The 18,022-nt window shown below is 40.7% G+C and overlaps 1 protein-coding gene across 1 annotated transcript in view; it reads left to right on the top strand.

Moving 5' to 3' along the window:
* The window catches only part of Adamts18 (ADAM metallopeptidase with thrombospondin type 1 motif 18), a 150,278-nt gene that overhangs the window by 65,596 nt on the left and 66,660 nt on the right, over positions 1–18,022 (top strand). Inside the window, exons 7-8 of the mRNA XM_045140600.1 lie at positions 1,263–1,400; positions 4,125–4,278. Coding sequence (XP_044996535.1) covers positions 1,263–1,400; positions 4,125–4,278 — 292 coding nt within the window. The remainder of the gene's footprint in view (positions 1–1,262; positions 1,401–4,124; positions 4,279–18,022) is intronic.

Raw genomic sequence — 18,022 nt, 5'->3', positions numbered from 1 at the left:
TCCACACACTAGTATATAACATTATATATAGCGTGGTCATTATACCTGTTTGGAATGTGAGAAATTATTTGGGTATAACACAATTACCAGGGGAAAGGCCATCTAAAATTATTTTTACTATTTAGTTACTAGAACCTTTTATAGTAGAATGGTACAAAGTAATGTTTTCTCAAGCCGGGCATGGTAGTACCTACCTATAATCTCAACACTTGGGGAGCAGAGGCAGGAAGATGTAAAGTTGAAGCTCATTCTGGGACATACTTGGAGAAACACTGTCTCAGAAAACACAAAAATTTCTCATACATCAAAAAATGTCCATAACATGCCCTTTTTGGATAAGGAGATTTAAAGACCAATATTTTTATTTATTTATTTGAGAGCATCAGATAGAGAGAGAGAGAGAGAGAGAGAGAGAGAGAGAGAGAGAGAGAGAGAGAGAGAGAATGGGTGCATCAGGGTCTCCAACCACTGGAAACGAACTCTAGACGCATGCGCCCCCTTGTGCATCTGGCTAACATGGGACCTGGGAAATCAAGCCTCGAACCAGGGTCCTTAGGCTTCACAGGCAAGCGCTTAACTGCTAAGCAATCTCTCCAGCCCAAGGAGATTGTTTTAATGCCACTTAAAGAAGAGTGTTAAGAAATCATATACATCACTCTCATAACTATAGGTTGAGCTCTGGGATGTCATGTTTTCACATTTTATGTTTCTAGTACGTGATCTCAACCATTAGTTTGAGGATATTTACTACTATTAGGAAATTCAATTATAATCAGAGCTTGTGACTTCAGCTAAGAAATTGATCACCACTGTAGAAGATACATGTCATACTAACCTTACAAATAAGTACCTATAAAAATCTTGCAGTTACCTTCTGTTCATACCACCTCCTCCTCACTCTGACATTCTCTACCATACTTCCAGGATTAGTGATGGCTATTTTGAATGACATAAATTAGCTACATAAGCTTTATTTTGGCTAAGAAATCTTGACAAAGATTTTTCTAGCCCTTAAAATGTATAGCAGGCACACTGTGTTTTGGTCTTGTGGCCAAGAAATGATATCATAAAGCCCTTCATGTTATTTCAGTTTTTCTATATGATTTTTACAGCAGTAGCTCATTCTGTTGGTATTATCCTTACATTTTCTTTAACACTGCCTCACACCTGGTCCACTGAGTCTTGGTGTGTATTCTTTCTTTCCCTGGTTGTAACTTGGCAAATGGGCTCACGCAAGGGTGGTTTTCTTCATCTTGTATCAGCTTTGGCATGATTCATGATGGCGAAGGCAACCCCTGCAGGAAGGCTGAAGGCAACATCATGTCTCCAACGCTGACTGGAAACAACGGGGTGTTTTCATGGTCTTCTTGCAGCCGACAGTATCTCAAGAAATTCCTTAGGTAAGACAAGTGGAATTCAGAGATAGACTCAGATTTAAAGTCATATTCAGTGTTGTGAAAAGAAATACTCAAGACAGAACTGCTGTTATAGGCCAATTCTTACAGCTATTCAGACTGAGACAGGAGGGTTAGGAATTCAAGGCCTCCCTGGGCTATCAAGTGAATTCAAGGCTGGCCTTGATAGCTGAGACCCTATTTCAAAATAAAAAGTAAGAATGTCCGGCCGGGCGTGGTGGCGCATGCCTTTAATCCCAGCACTCGGGAGGCAGAGGTAGGAGGATCACTGAGAGTTCGAGGCCACCCTGAGACTACAGAATGACTTCCAGGTCAGCCTGAGCGAGAGTGAGCTACCCTACCTCGAAAAAACAAAATAAATAAATAATAAAAAGTAAAAATGTGCCGGTTGTGGTGGCGCACGCTGGTAGGATATTGCTGAAGAAGCAGAGGCAGCAGGATCAAGAGTTTGAGGCCAGCCTGGGCTACACATTTTTTTAAAAAAGTAAAAATGTGGGCTACAGATATAGTTGAGCAGTAGAGTGCTTGCCTAGTAGTTGTGAGGCACCAGGTTTAGTTTCCAGTGCCACAAAAACAAAAAACAAATACTCCAGGAAATACATATTGACCTGTCTGTCTATGGTCAGGTAAAATAAAAATTCCTATGATTATGATTTCAATAATGAGGATGGCATTCTTGTTGAAAATAAAGGAACTGAAGACCTATTACTGTGTTAGACACTCTCTACACACACTTCCTTTTTCAATCCCCAGAGCAATTCTAGAGTGTCTATGAGCACTCTAGAATGGAGGAAGTTGAGTCTAGAGAAGTCAGTTCTATTGCTTAAAGTATTGCAGCTGGAAAGATGCAGATAGAAGACTGGTATGTATGTTGGTCTAAAACCTAAGATTCATAACCCATCTCTCTTCTTTGACTTCCAAGACTGCAAAACATATTGTCTTTTTACCGGGATTATTTAATCTGGTCAGCCAACTTGTTTGAGGTGCATTAGAAATACCAGTAGTATATATTCTTCATGAATAGAGCATTTTCTTGATTTACTAATTGGTTTGAAATAGCCATGGGCTGGTTCTATGTCCAAAAACATATATCCAAATGAGCGTAAAATCCTTTTGATAACTCAAAAGTTCTAGACTATTGTGGTAGAAGTAGAAGTTAGAAAAACAGTCCTATTTGATTCATATTAAAATTTAATTTACCCTACAGCCTAGTTCCATTCCTAAAGCTTTATATTTTTAATCTATATTGATTTATGTGAATATCTGAGGTCTAGCTCCTCTCCCTTTGACCTGATTTGAGTAAAGTTTGTTTGGAAATGCACACTTTTGACGTGTTTGCACCTATACCACTATTTATTATTTGTAAAAAAAATTATAGAGCTATCAAATTTAAATGTAATGATATCTAACCCAGTGATGTCCAGAGGATAGGAAAAAACTTGATAGACATTTGCTAATTGTGAGCTTTACCACATAACTTTTCTTGTTAGTTTTATATTCATGATTTAGGGTTTGAAGCTATCTTTTCTGACTCACATGAGAAAGTGATCAATAGATATAAATCAAGGTCAATTAGATACATATTGAATTCCCATCATGAATATGTTACAGTTAAATGCTTGGGATAGTCCTAATGATAATAGCAGCAGGCTATATTACAGTTAAGTACCTCGCATTTTCTGGTTTGAGCTATATAACAACCCTTATGGGAGTCATCATCATTAATGAGGCTATGAGAATTGCATAAGGTGATCAAGGTTGCATGCTTAATAATACCCCAAACTGTCTGATTCCAAAATTGTGTTTAGCCTCTCAATGATGTTACAGTTTAATTATATAATTAAGTAGGGATACAGTACATTTTTTTTTTTTTTAACTATCCATGTCATGTACTTAATGTGTTCCAATCAGAAATAACTCTGGGATTTTTTTTTTTTTTTTTTTTTTTTGCCTCCAGGTATGTTCTTTCTTTCTTTCTTTTATTTTTTAATTTTTTTAATTTTTTTTATTTTTTTGGTTTTTTGAGGTAGGGTCTCACTCGGGTCCAGGCTGACATGGAATTAACTCTGTAGTCTCAGGGTGGCCTTGAACTCACAGCGATCCTCCTACCTCTGCCTCCCGAGTGCTGGGATTAAAGGCATGAGCCACCACGCCCGGCCTTTCTAATGATTCATTTTGACTTTTGAAATAGAGTTTCATGTAAAAGGTTCATTATCAAGCTTTTCTGAGCTAAAGCACATCTTCACCCTCTTTCAATTCACTTAAAGAGCACAACATGACTTAAGACCCATGAAGACCAGCACTCTGTCTATTGTATTTTGAACCTTTTGTTCTTAGCCTAAGACTTACCCCATAGAAGGTACCCAATAAAATCTTGTTGAATGTTATTGAATGAGACTGCACAAGGGAGTTTCCTCATATGTTTACCTTTCCCATCCCCTGCCCAATCCATCTTCCAGTTCCTATAGTGCTGGGACGAGAGGTGTGTGCTGCCATGCCTGGCTTATATGTAGGGCCACATACTCATGCCGACAACACTTTACCAACTAATTCTTCTCCATATCACATATACACATTTCTCAAAGAGGTTTCTGCATTTTATTTGCATGATGCTTTCAGAGGGGCACTGTTTTAAAGGGAAATGTCACAGATGAATACATTTAATAAAAAATGTGGGGTTTTTTTGTATTTTTTTTTTTATCTCTACAGCACCCCTCAGGCTGGCTGCCTAGTGGATGAGCCCAAGCAAACAGGACAGTATAAATATCCGGACAAACTACCAGGACAGATTTATGATGCTGACACACAGTGTAAGTGGCAGTTTGGAGCAAAAGCCAAGCTCTGCAGCCTTGGCTTTGTGAAGGTATGTTTGCTTATGATTTCCAGCTTGCATTAAGGTTCTGCAGTGTGCCTGTGTACCTACTGAAAGAATAAACATTTGGTTTGCTGAGGCCAGAGGTTAGCGTCTGGGTTATCTCTAAAACGTCAGTTGTTTGGCATGATAATTAAGTAGTAATTGTGCTGTCAATGAATTATCCAGGCTTATCCCCTGTAGACTATGCTTGGTTTAAATACCACTTGTCTGGATCCATGGAAGAAAAGTCCCCTTTTTTATAGTCAGGCTTCATCTCTACTAGTGAATCTGAGAACAATAGCTCTTACCTACTGCTGATCACTGTGTTTGTTTTGTTTTGTTTTGTTTTTTAGGCAAGCCCAACAAACTGGCCTTTTTTTATTGTGTGAGAGAGTGTATGCGCAAGAGAGAGAGAGGGAGAGAGAGAGATAGAGAATGAGAATTGTTATGCCAGGGTCTCTAGCCACTGTAATTGAACTCCATGTGCACCACCTTGTGTTCTATGTGACCTTGTTCACTTGCATCACCTTGTGTGTCTGACTTACGTGGGATCTGGAAGATACTGAATCTGGGTCCATAAGCTTCACAGGCAAGTGCCTTAACCACTAAGCCATCTCTCCAGCTCTGTATCCTTTATGTACATACTCCCTTTTAATGTGATGTATTTAAGATCATACAACCTTAATAATGAATTATAAACCTTTCCGAGTATAGGAAAAGTATTTCTGGACAATAACTGTTTGCTATGTAAATATTCAAGGTGTATTTTTAATATTCTTAATACAGTTTTTATGTTGTCTTTCATCCCATTGTGAAAAAGAAAAATGAAAAATTCGAGAATGTGACGATAAGGCAAACCTTGTTCTGCTTGTATCATTGACAATATTTTAGGTCACAGCATCACTAAAACGTAGAATCATTTTTAAACTGATTTATTTAAACTGGTATCCAGTGAGAAATACTAAAGTTGTAGGTATCTGGATACATGGAAAAGACGGATGTTTATAACTCATCTTTCCTCTCTATCTCCGCTCCTTCCTCTTCTCTATTGCTCTTTTCCACAAGTGCCAGTGCTGTCCCCAGCAGCAGCAGCAGCAGCAGCCACACCACTGCCCTTACAAGTACCTGTAGCACCACTCCCACCCCATCACCTATTCCTAGCACTTGCTGAGTCAGCCTCTGTTCCACAAATGGCATTTTACTAAAAGATTTAATTGGGGCTGAAAAGATGGCTTAGCAGTTAAGCGCTGGCCTATGAAGCCTAAGGACCCTGGTTCGAGGTTCAATTTCCCAGGACTCATGTTAGCCAGATGCACAAGGGGTGCACATGTCTGGAGTTCCTTTGCAGTGGCTGGAAGCCCTGGAGTGCCCATTCTCTTTCTGCCTCTTTCTCTCTCTGTCTGTCTCTCTCAAATTAATTTTAAAAAATGATTGAATTGACCGAAGTCTGCAAAACTCTTTAAAGTAAAAAATGACCGCGCCTTTTCACCTGAAGCCTAGAGAAGGTATTTGGTTTACCCAAAGCTGCAGTACTTTCAAATGGTCAAATCTAAACAAAACAAACCATCCGCATGGGCTCTAAGCCTTCTCTTCTGTACTGTTGAATACTTGTCTCCCTTAAACGAACATTTAATCACTAGCAAGCACTTGCATGATTCACAAGGTATTTCTGTAGTTTTACACACTTACTGTTATTTTACCAGTCAACTCATTTGCAAAACATAAGTTATCCATACCTGAGAAACAATATCTATCAAATAATAGGATTGCTTTAGTGGTATACATGTTGATGCAAAATAACTTATTAGTCACAAAAAATGTATACATAACTTACCTATACCTTAAAAAATTAACCAGATTCACATTTTTAGCATACCTATTCATGGCACATTCCACTAGCAAATCATTATATATTATGTGTGAAAAATGAGTCAATTTTAGGTTTTTCAATTTGCCTGTTAAATTGATACATTTGGTAGAAGTAAATAGCCCATCCACTTTGCAAGGAAAGTTTGTCTCCCGACCCTGACTTACAATTCACTTCACTCTAGAAGACTCACCCATTTTCATCAGTTGTCAATCAAGTGCTTATGCAAGTTTGAGTACATTATTGATAGGGAGTGTGATTTTCTTTAGAAATACAAAGAAAGTTGCTCCACTGGCTTCCATTACTTCAGGATCACACATTCGGGAGATGTTTGTAGGTGCCTGTTCTGTGTCAAGCAGCGACTTGAGCAACTATTCTTAATCATTTTCTAGCGGCACACCATGTTTTTTTAAAAATATTTTTTGTCATTTTTATTTCTTTATTTGAGAGTGACAGAGAGAGAGGGAGAGAAAGAGACAGGTAGAAAGGGAATGGGCGCGCGAGGGCTTCCAGCCACTGCAAATGAACTCCAGATGTGTGCGCCCCCTTGTGCATCTGGCTAATGTGGGTCCTGGAGAACCGAGCCTCGAACCGGGGTCCTTAGGCTTCACAGGCAAGCGCTTAACCGTTAAGCCATCTCTCCAGCCCTCACACCATGTTTTTTTGATGATAGTATCTCAGTCTGAGAGTCTCCCTTGGGGAGCAAGGGGAAATGAAAGTCCAAATGAAAATAAAGGGCTAAAATGATGAAAGGCACAAAGGTAGACATGTCTGGAGAGCCAGGAGAGAGCCTTGGTTAGAAGATACAACTTAAGATGTTGATGGTAAAATGGAGAAGGGAGTGGGTTGATGGACCTTGAGTGTGTATTTTTCCATCATAGTATAGTGTTCTTTATCTTCTTTTATCAACTTGCTTCCATTTTTTCTCCTCCATTTGCCTTAGGAAGGCAAGTTTGCATAGTATTCCAAAATATGCTTACAAGCATGCATGCATCCTCTAGCTTTTGGAATTATATAGACCTGTACTTAGAATCATTTTTTTGGTGTTTTATTAGCATATGATAATTGTATACAATGAGTTTCATTATGGTATTTTCATAAATGTATATAATATATTTTTATCATCTTCATTTTTCCATTACCCTTGCTTATCACCTACTCCCTCACTTCTTAGTATCTGGGGCAAATAACAGCCTCATTCAGCCTGAACATCCACATATGTGAGGGGAGGACAGTAGTTCTTCCCTGGCAAATTAGTGAGGGTTTTTCTCCCAGTACCATTGTATTATTCAAATGACAAGGGTTTCCTCTCAATCTTTCCTCTGTTCAGCCTTGTCATCACTATTGCACCTGACTTTCCTTGATTGTCTCAAACTTCTGACACTGTTTTTATTGCCTTCTCCAAGCTCCCCATTGTGAGTCATTGGCAAATCAAGCTCCATATCTGTCCCTTTCCAAAGTGTCGGTATTAGTCAGCTTCACTGCTGAAATCAAAGTCCCCATGCAAAGTTACTTAGGCAGAAAAGGAAGCTTCCTTAGCTAGGTTTTAGAGATTTGAGGATGTGGCCCTGGTGTTGGCTCAGCTCTGGTGAGGTCCTTCTTGACTGTATCACATCATGCCAACAACAACAGCACAGGTGGGAACAAGCAATCACACTGACCTCTAGAAAGCCAGGCACATTATGCAGGGTCAGGCTCAGGTTCAAGGTTTCATAACAACCTGCTTGTGAAAACTAACCAGCATTCTATGATATGTATTTTAACTAATGTCAGGGGCACATTTAGTGATCTACTGTCTTTCCACAAGGCCCTGTTTGATAAATGTTCTACTTCCCAGTATTACCACGCCAAAGTCCAGCCTCGTAACACGTGGGCCCAAGAAGGAGAAATCAGATCCAAACCACAGCAATGCTCATGAAATCTGACTAGTGGTTCCATACAATTGGAGTAGACCTAAAAAAAAAAAGAGTTGCCTGCTGCGGTAATTTGATTCAGGTATCCCCCGTTAACTTAGGCGTTCTGAATGCTAGGTTCCCAATTGATGGAGATTTGGGAAATAATGTCTCCTAGAGGCAGTGTATTTCTGGGGGTAGTCTTATGGGTATTATAAGCAGTCTCCCCTAGACAGTGTTTAGTACACTCTCCTGTTCCTGTTGTCTACCTGATTGTGGCCAGGAGGTGATGTCCACTTTCTGTTCATGCCATTGTTTTCCCCTGCCATCATGGAGCATCCCCTTGAGTCTGTAAGCAAAAATAAACCTTATTTCCTCACAAACTGCTATTTGTCAGGCAATTTCTGCCAGCAATGCAAACCTGACTGCAACAGTAAAGTTGGTACTGAGAGGTAGGATTGCTGCTAGACATCTGACCATGTGGCTTTAGCCTTTTAGAGCTGATTTTCAAGAGGAATGTAGATAAATTTGAAATCTTGACCTAAGAGACACCTTGCAGAACTGTAAGGATAGCTTGATGGACTATTCTGGTCAGAGTCGAAGGACCTGTATGCAATAAGAACTATGGACTATGAAGTTTGGCTTGTGAGGGTGAGAAAGAGCTTTGCTTGGACTGGGCTAGAAGCAGTTTGTGTAAGAATCTTGCTTTTATGCCTGTGTCATGAGAATTTGTGCAGGGGTGCATTGCATAGAAATGGACAGGTGTGAGCAGAGGTATATGGCAAAGAAGAAATGAAATCTTTGGGCTGAAACCTCTGCCCATTCAGCTGCGATTATATGAGAGATTACAACCTTTGAGATTGGGCCAGGTGGTCTGCACTGGGACAACAGGAAGAATGTAGACTCTTTTGAAGTGGCCTGGGTGCTCAAGGAATGTCCTATTCTTCAAAGTCTGCTTTATTCTCCCCTCCCTACCCCTCCTGAATTAACAAACTGGCACCATACCTGGTATTGTGGAGTATAAAAAATGCAGGAAACAAAGGGAGAGTCATTGAATTTGCAATATGGTCTTGTGTTTTGGAAATGGCCATGGGCACTGTGAAGCAGGTTTGCTAGATGCCGGCATGCAGACCCTATGTAGCCATGAGGATGAACTGTGTGTTGTAGTGGAGAGCCAGTGGAGATGCCAGGACCACAAGATGGCTGATAAGGAGAGCTGCTGGTACTGGATGAAGTATTCCAGGACTGTGAGTAGCCTAGGTGGAGAAGTAGAATTGGAACTCCAGAGACTTGTTGCTGGTTAGAATTATCAAACTTGGAGATTTGTCACTGACTAGAGTTGCTGGACTTGGAGCTACAGTTTGATATTTGCCCTGGTTGTTTAAATCTTGCATTGGTTGAATATTTCTTTGCTGTGCCCAATGCCATCTTTTGCAGTGTAAATGTTTATTTTGTGCCATTATGGGGTTCTGGGGGGATTTGTTTTTTTGGTTTTTTTTGGGGGGGCTATTATAGTTCAGTTAAAAGATCTTGGTGTTGAACATCATTGGGATTCATTAAAAGTATGGGGTCTTTTAAAGTTGGATGAATGCACTGTATTTTATATCATGCATTTTTATCAGTTTATGGGGCTAGGGGCTGAATATTGTGGTTTGATTCAGGTGTTCCCCATAAACTTAGGCATCCTGAAGATTCCAAGCTGATGGAGATTTGGGAATTGATGCCTCCTGGAGGCAGTGTATTGTTTGAGGTGGGCTTATGGGTATTATAGACAGTGTTCCCTTGCCAGTGTTTGGTACATTCTCCTGTTGTCTACCTGATGGTGGCCAGGAAGTGATGTCCACCCTCTGTTCATGCCATTTTTTTCCCCTGCCATCATGGAACTTTCCCTTGAATTTGTAAACCAAAGTGAACCTTGTTCCCCACAAGCTGCTCGTGGTCAGGTGAATTTTGCTAGCAAGGTGAACCTGACTGCACTACCCCATAGCAATTGAGGAGAGCATCTGTCACTTCCTGGCTCAGCCAGTGAATTGATGCTGTTTACCTGCAGGCTCTGAGCACTGTGTGGGAATCGAATTAATGCTTTGGAAGGGAGGCACTGGATAAAGCATCTGTTAGTTGATTTTGTGGCTCAGTGGACAGCAGCTACTGTTACATAGCAGGAGCTCGATCTTCATTGGCTTACTGTAGTCAAATAGAACATGGGGAGAAGGCACTAATTCTAGTGAATGTTTGGGGGCCGTCTTATCCGAGAGCATTCCCTCTGCAAGATGATAGGATGTGAGTGTAATTCTAAGAATTTGACATTGTGATTAAAGAATGGTGAATAAGTAGAAACTTTCAAATAGCTAATCACATTTCCTTTGTGTCTTATTAAAATAATCCTGTTTCTATTACCATGCCTGCATACTTATGTCCCAACAATATTGATGTCCTTGTGTGGGCTTTACATACTTTCTTCACTATTTCCTTCTTCCTATGTGCAAGTCATTGCCTGTGGATTTCCCATGGCGATCTGCGTGGCAAACATGTAATAATTTTGTATTGTTAATGATTCAGCTCAGGAATTCCCTCCTTTTCTCCACAATTACATTCAAACACTCCTTTTCTGGGCTCCATCTCCAACCTTGTCTTCCACCATTGTGAACTTGAGATACCACATGGCAGTTATGTATTCTCATGTCTCTTGCCCAAGTTATCACAATGCCTAACAAGTGTCTGGCACAGGAGCTGCTGCTCCATAATTGATTGCTGGACATGCAGTGGTGGCTGAAGCTCACAGGTTTGGGTACTTTAAATTTCTTGAGATAGAAGATTTTCCTTAATCTCCCTCTTTTCCTTCCCTCAAGGGGGCCAGGAATGACTTATGTGATTAAAAGGGTATCTCAGTACGCATGCCACAGGACCTTCTCAGCATTGCTACTTGTCTGAAAAACACATATTTCTCTTCTAAAAAGTCCTCCAGATGCCTGGCCTCTCTGACAGAGACTTGTGCTTTGTACCCTGTGCATGCAAACACAGAGGGGCAATTAGTTTACCATGGTGGGGACAGTATTAGCAGACCTATTTGGTCACAGATACTGACATGACTTCTTTTAAAGAAGAGATTTCCTGGGAGAGCTTTGTTATTATAACATGGAAGAATATGGCAAGTCCCAGTGTCAGACAGAGAGGGATGGACTTCCGTCCTAAGAAACAAAGGGTAGGGAAAAAATTCCATACCATATGACCCATTCTAAGTGTTAGGAGCCGTGAAAACACTAGATAGAGTTGGGGAATTAAGAAGATACTAGACTGGACCTAAGACCATCATTTAGGTGGCCTTAGGGGTCCTGGTTGCAGGGGCCTGGGCCTCAGGCAACATCTCTTAAAGAGACCTTAGCTGTATTCTAACACCTACTGCACTGCATTTCATCTTCATCTGTTGCAAGATGACTATCTTACTCTCCATTTATGTGATCTTAGGTCTTATTAATCCACTGGAAGAACCGACAGAGCTAGTGTTTATTGTTCTTTTGACTCTAACTATAGGAAATTGAAGTTAAATAATCTCTCCAGGAGTACACAGAAAAAACCAAGAGACAAAAAAAAAAAAAAAAAAAAAAAAAAAAAAAAAAAAAAAAGCCCAGGATTTTTGATTCAAAATTGTATCGAAACCTTGCTTAGGTGTTCTCAAATTAACTCTTTGAACATTAAATAAAGATCACTATTTCTTTATATAAAAAATAGCTCTATCTTTCTAGTTCTACCCTTACTCTATGATCCAAAAACTGTATTCTTAGGTATTTATCTATCAGAAATAAAATAATATACTCACAGAATAGGGGAGATGGCTCAGTGGCTAAAAATGCTTGGTCTGAAAGCATGCTGACCAAAGTTCAGAACCCCAGTACCCTCATAAAGTTGGACAATCAGTGACACATATGTCTGTAATTCAAACATGCCTACAAAATGGGAGACAAATTCAAGAGAATATCAAAGCTTGTCTGCCTTTTCCAGTACAACAAACAAACAAATAAAAACAAGAATAGGGCTGGAGAGATGGCTTAGTGGTTAAGCGCTTGCCTGTGAAGCCTAAGGACCCCGGTTCAAGGCTCACTTCCCCAGGACCTGCGTTAGCCAGATGCACAAGGGGGCTCACATGTTTGGAGTTTGTTTGCAGTGGATGGAGGCCCTGGTGTGCCCATTCTCTCTCTCTATCTGCCTCTTTTTCTCTCTGTCTGTTGCTCTCAAATAAATAAATAAAAATAAGCAACAAAAAAAAAAATAAGGGCTGGAGAGATGGCTTAGTGGTTAAGCACTTGCCTGTGAAGCCTAAGGACCCCAGTTTGAGGCTCAATTCCCCAGGACCCACATTAGCCAGATGCAAAAGGGGGCGCACGCATCTGGAGTTCGTTTGCAGTGGCTGGAGGCCCTGGAGCACCCATTCTCTCTCTCTCTCTCTGTGTGTGTGTGTGTGTGTGTGTGTCTGTCTGTTGCTCTCAAATAAATAATAAAAAAGTAAACAAAAAAATAAGAATAACAAAAAAGAGAGGACCAACACCCCAAGGCTGTCCTCTGACCTCCACACACACATTATGGTCCATGCATATACCCACATACATACTCACAAAAGAAAGTAAAAACAATAAAAATATTCTCACAAGAAAAAATGACTTGCCCAAGAGTATTCTTAACTATGTGTGATTGATAAGAGCAAAGCCTGTAACCCTCTGAAATGTCCTTCATGGGGTAAAAGGCAAATCTTGATGCATTTATACAATGGAACTCTATCATTAAAAAAAAAAAAAAGGCAGAAGAATTCATTGCTATGTGCAGAAACATGGAAGGCTGAAGAAACATGTCGAGCAAAATACCATAGAAGAGTCCATTTGGTTAATACCATTTGTATGAAATTTCAGGAAAATTATCATTAATCTTTGGTGACAAACATCAGAAGAGTCATCATCTCTGAGAGAGGACTCGGGAGGCTGGAGGGGTGATACGTACACTGTGTTTCAATTACGTTCCTGTCTGCAGTGGTGTGTATATTTTGTCTGAGGTCCTACAACCAGATACTTAAAATGGGTGCACATTATTGTACTAAATTATACCTCAGTGAACTTAATTTTTAAAATGATACCAGTAGCAATTCTTGTGGATTGTAACATTTTAATTATTGCTTAGCTTAAAAGCTTGAGCAGTGAGGTTAAACATAGGTGGGTTTAACTCTGGGGCAAACAGAGATTTACCTGCTAAAAGCAGTTGAAGAATTCACTTGACTTCACTGCAGTCTTTCTTATGAGCATACCAAAGAGAACAGTTGTGTTTTCCTCACAGAGTCATTGTGAGGCTTCAGTCAAATCATATGGAAAACATTGTTAGCTCGAGGACTCATAAGTTTAGTTTAGTTTTGTTTCTCCCTCCTCCTCTTCCTCCTCCTCTTCCTCCTCCTCTTCCTCCTCCTCCCCTCCCCCCCCCCCTTTCTTCCTCTGCCTTGCTCTCTGTAGGGTACTTGGGATTGAACCTAGGACTTGTGCCTGTGTGTGAGCTAAGTGCTCTCCCGCTGATTTATATCCACAGGAGGGTCTGGTTGTTCTCCACATGTTTTGTCAGATTGCCCTACATATTTTATTTGAATACTTAGCAGTTTTGCATTTACATGGATGTGGACATGCTTATGTATGTAGGTGCAAATGCATGTAGTTTCTCTCTCTCTCTCTCTCTCTCTCTCTCTCTCTCTCTCTCTCTCTCTCTCTCTCCCTCCCTCCCTCCCTCCCTCCCTCCTTCCCTCCTTCCCTCCCCCCCCCCTCTCTCTCTCTCTCTCTCTCTCTCTCTGTGTGTGTGTGTGTTTGTGTGTGTTTGCATATGGAAGTCAGAGGTTGATACTGGGTGTCTTCCTCAACTGCTCTCTACCTTTTTGTCTTTTCCTTTTTTGAGTCAGGGTTTCTCATTGAACCTGGAGCTCACCAATTTGGCTCACCAATTTAGCTAGGAAGCTCTGGAGATCCTCCTGCCTGCCTCCCTAGCTCTGGAGTTACAGGCATGCATCGCCCTGCCTGTGTATGCTGGGCATCCAAACTCAAATCCTCATGTTTCCATGGCAAATATTTTACCCACTTTTTGGCCCTGGAAGAGTTTTAAATGTGTATTTTTTTTTTCCAAGCATGATGGCACATGACTTTAATCCCAGCACTTGGGAGGCAAAGGTAGGAGGATAGCCATGAGTTCGAGGCCACCCTAAGACTACATAGTTCATTCCAGGTCAGCCTGGGCCAGAGTAAGACCCTACCTTGGAAAACCAAAAAAAATTATATGTGTGTGTGTGTGTGTGTGTGTCTTTTTTTCATTTGCAAGAAAAAGGCAGGGTGGGGGTGTATAGGCAGTGGTGTGCCAGGGCCTCTTGCCACTGTAAACAAACTGCAGACGTATGCCCCACTTTGTGCATCTGGCTTTATATAGGAATTGAATCTAGCTAGAGCAGTAGGCTTTGTAAGAAAATGCCTTAACTCCTGAGCCATTTTTGCAGCCCTCCTTGAAGTCTTTTTTGAGGATGCCAGAGTCTTCATTTCTAGCAAACACGATGTCTAATTATAAAGTCATTATCTTTAATTCACAGATCGATTTATTAAAATATACTTACTGAAGCCTCCTTTGTGCCAGGCTCTGTTCTAGGTTCTTGAGAAGCATCAGAGAAAGCAAAGTTCCTTCCCTGGTAACAGTGACAGTGTGGTGGGGAAAAGGACGATACGCAGCAAACATTACAAATAAGTGAATGATCCGACGAGTGAAGTCACAGGTGCTTGATGAATTTGGAGTAGAAGGGAAACTGAGAAGTCGATGGTGTGGTGCCTGATTAAATGTTTATTCTTGAGGCTGGGGATTTAGCACAATGGTAGGACACTTGCTTTGTATCCGTGAAGCTCTAAGCTTGATCCTGTATATCATTAAATAAATGAATGAATAAATAAAGTTACTTATAGATTTATCTACAGTTATATGCATGACTTTTTTATGAGTGAGGTCATAGGACATGAAGTGTAGGTGGCCTGGGAGGACATAAGAAGGTGAGATAGTGGTGGACATCCGGATAAACGAGGAAGTAGACTCAACACAATGCTAGGACTCACATGCAGAATGATCTGGAGGTGTCTGCAATGTGCAAAGCCAGTGTTGAGAGAGCAGAGTTAGTCGGGGTGAGCTGTTAAGTGACCAGATTAGAGACATAAAGGAGATACAAAGATATGGCTTAGAAAGAGGTACTAAGGACTTGGAGTTTCTCCAAGTGAAGTAAGATGTATTGTGAGGTTTTGAGCACATAAGTGACATGAGCTAACTGGCCTCCACCGAAGGTTCTCTCTACTCCTTTTTATCCACCAGATCTTTCTGTGAGGATGGGAATGTTCTCTGTCATCCAATGTGGTTAGTAGCCACTCACCACGGTCTCAGGAACATGACATGTAACAAGGTTGTGAGTCACATAGAGCTGCACACTCAATAGTGTTGTGTTGAGATCAGAAGAGGTAGAGATGAGGGAAGGCAGAGTACCAAGGCTTGTGATGAGGGTGTGGCACTAAGGCACCTGGGTAGTAACTAGGAACAGGGTGGTGACCATGGAAGTGGGAATCAGTTTACATTCTAGAAGTTTTTGTAATATAATTTCATGCTCTAGTGGCAGCTTTTCTGATACAATGTGAGAGAGCAGAAGTAAAACGATGACAGTATCAGGGGCCTTTTAGAGGATTTGGGGAAGGTTAGAGATGTTGTAAAAAGATATGAGAATTTCTGAACATGGAGAGGTTTAAGGGATTGGTGAGTATTCTGTTTTGGATGTGACCAGTTCGAAATGCCTTATAAAACTTAACTTTCAGGCTGGGGAGATAGCCCCATTGGTAAAGTACTTGACAACAAGCATGTAGATGTGAGTTTGATCCCCAGTGTCCATACAAAAGGCTGAGTGCAGTGGCATGTGCTTGTAATATGAGCTCTGAGGAGGCATACAGGCAAATCCCATGGGCTCACTGGCCAGCCAGTCTAGCCAATTGGAAAAGCTCCAGTCCAGTGAGAAACCCGTCTCAAAAAAGTTGGACAGGACTGCAGAAATGGCTTAGCAGTTAAGGAGCTTGCCTCTAAAGCCTAAGGAACCAGGTCTGACTCCCCAGTACCCACGCAAGCCCGATGCACAAGGTAGCACATGCATTTAAAAAAATGTGGCTGTGCCCTTCAGGAACAACACACAAAGTTTCCTCTGGCCTCCACATGCACACATGTGTGCACATATACACAAACTTGCAAGCATATATACATTAAAAAATTGAAGAAGCCAGTGACATTCTTGGCATGTCACGTTTTACTTGAGGGGACAAATGTCCTATGCAATTCAACCAAGGAACTTGGTCAGCAAATGACAGGACCCAATATAGCCAGCATCCAGTCTCTTTCCTTTAAAAAAAAATAAAATGTGGTCTTGTTCCAAAAACCAAAAAAAAAAAAAAAAATGAGGCAACATGAGATCTTGGGGTCTCTGTGGTTATTTATTTTTCTCTTAAATTATGACTTAAATCCAGGTAATTATAGATAAGAAAAAATTAGTTGAATATGTTAGAAAAAAAGTAGGAGGTAAGAGCAAAAAAAAAAAAAAAAGTGCAAAGTCCCTTTCTTGTTTACTTTGAAAGGAAGCTTTCTCAGAGGGCTTTCGTGGTCGTTAAAGCATGTAGTTGTCTATAATTACGTTTGACTCCTGCACTTCACCACAGGAGAAATAACATGTTCATAAGCCTGTCTTGTTTCACTCTGGAATCCCAATGTGTTTTCCTGCTCCTCTCCAGCTGCCCCTTCTCTTAGCCCTGTGGCTTGGCATTGGTTGTGATGTCTAGGCTTCTTTTTTTTTTTTTTAATCTTTTATTTTCAGAAACATTGCATGGATACATCATGTCACATCATGTATTGGTACCACCATTTCCCTCCTCCCTGCTCCCACTCCACTGAGGGCCCTTCTTAGTGGGACTGCTGGTATTCACCGTGGATTTGAGTATTATGAATTGTGAGAGCAGCAGTCTGTCATTGAGGGTGAGGGCAATGCCGCTGGACATTCCCTCCCCCACCCCCAACCCCCTGTGGCTCTTCTCCTGTCCTTTAGTTTGTCCTAGAGTCATTTTCATGACTGCTGTAGGTATGGGTTACAGTTCTCCATTGGCTGTAAAAAACAAAAAAAACAAAAAAAAAAAAAAGAAAAGAAAAGAAAATTATTTAATTCCAAAAGCCTATACAAGTGTAATTTGAAATGTTTTCATAGCTACCTCTCATGCATCTGGTGTGAACCAGACTACTCACATCAGTTTCCCCAATAACTTGAGCCTCTCAACTCCAGAGCAACTTAAAATGGAAGCCTATAGAGATGAGCAGACAGACTTCATTTTTCTATGTATCAGAATAATTGAAAATTGAAGTTATGATGAAAAAAGTAATCACGACAGATGGGATGACAGCAAATAGTCTGGAGTAGTGTGTGTGTGCTGGGAAAACTACTCACTTAACATGTATTATGGCTTTTATCTCTGAGAACAATTCTGTAGGGAAAAGTGACAATTTTATCGCTTTCAGCATAAAAGCTAAGTATGGAAGATGCAGTGAGGACAGAGGAAATTGGAGCTTCCAGCAATTCTGAAACATGTCTAGGACAAGGATTGAATCAGACTTGCTTTCTTTTAGTCCTGGGAGATTCTGCTACCCTGGTCATTATCATTACCCTTAAGAGATACAATCTATGGGTCCAGGATGTTAATATACTCTACATTAACTCTGGCTACCTCCTTATTATGGCTAACCCACAAACACACCCATGTAATCATGGGAGTTCTGTAGGTAGGAAGTCTCTGCTTATAGTTGCTAGAACAAATTACCTTGTTGTTGCTAATTTCGCTTATCACACTATGAATAATTTGTCTGATTGCATCTATCTCAGAATATATTATGCACAAAAGCTTTCACCTTTTTCTCATGTTATCACCCTTAC

This window comes from Jaculus jaculus, chromosome 1, assembly GCF_020740685.1.
Source record: "Jaculus jaculus isolate mJacJac1 chromosome 1, mJacJac1.mat.Y.cur, whole genome shotgun sequence".
NCBI lineage: Eukaryota > Metazoa > Chordata > Mammalia > Rodentia > Dipodidae > Jaculus > Jaculus jaculus.
This window is presented reverse-complemented; position numbering and strand designations above follow the sequence as displayed.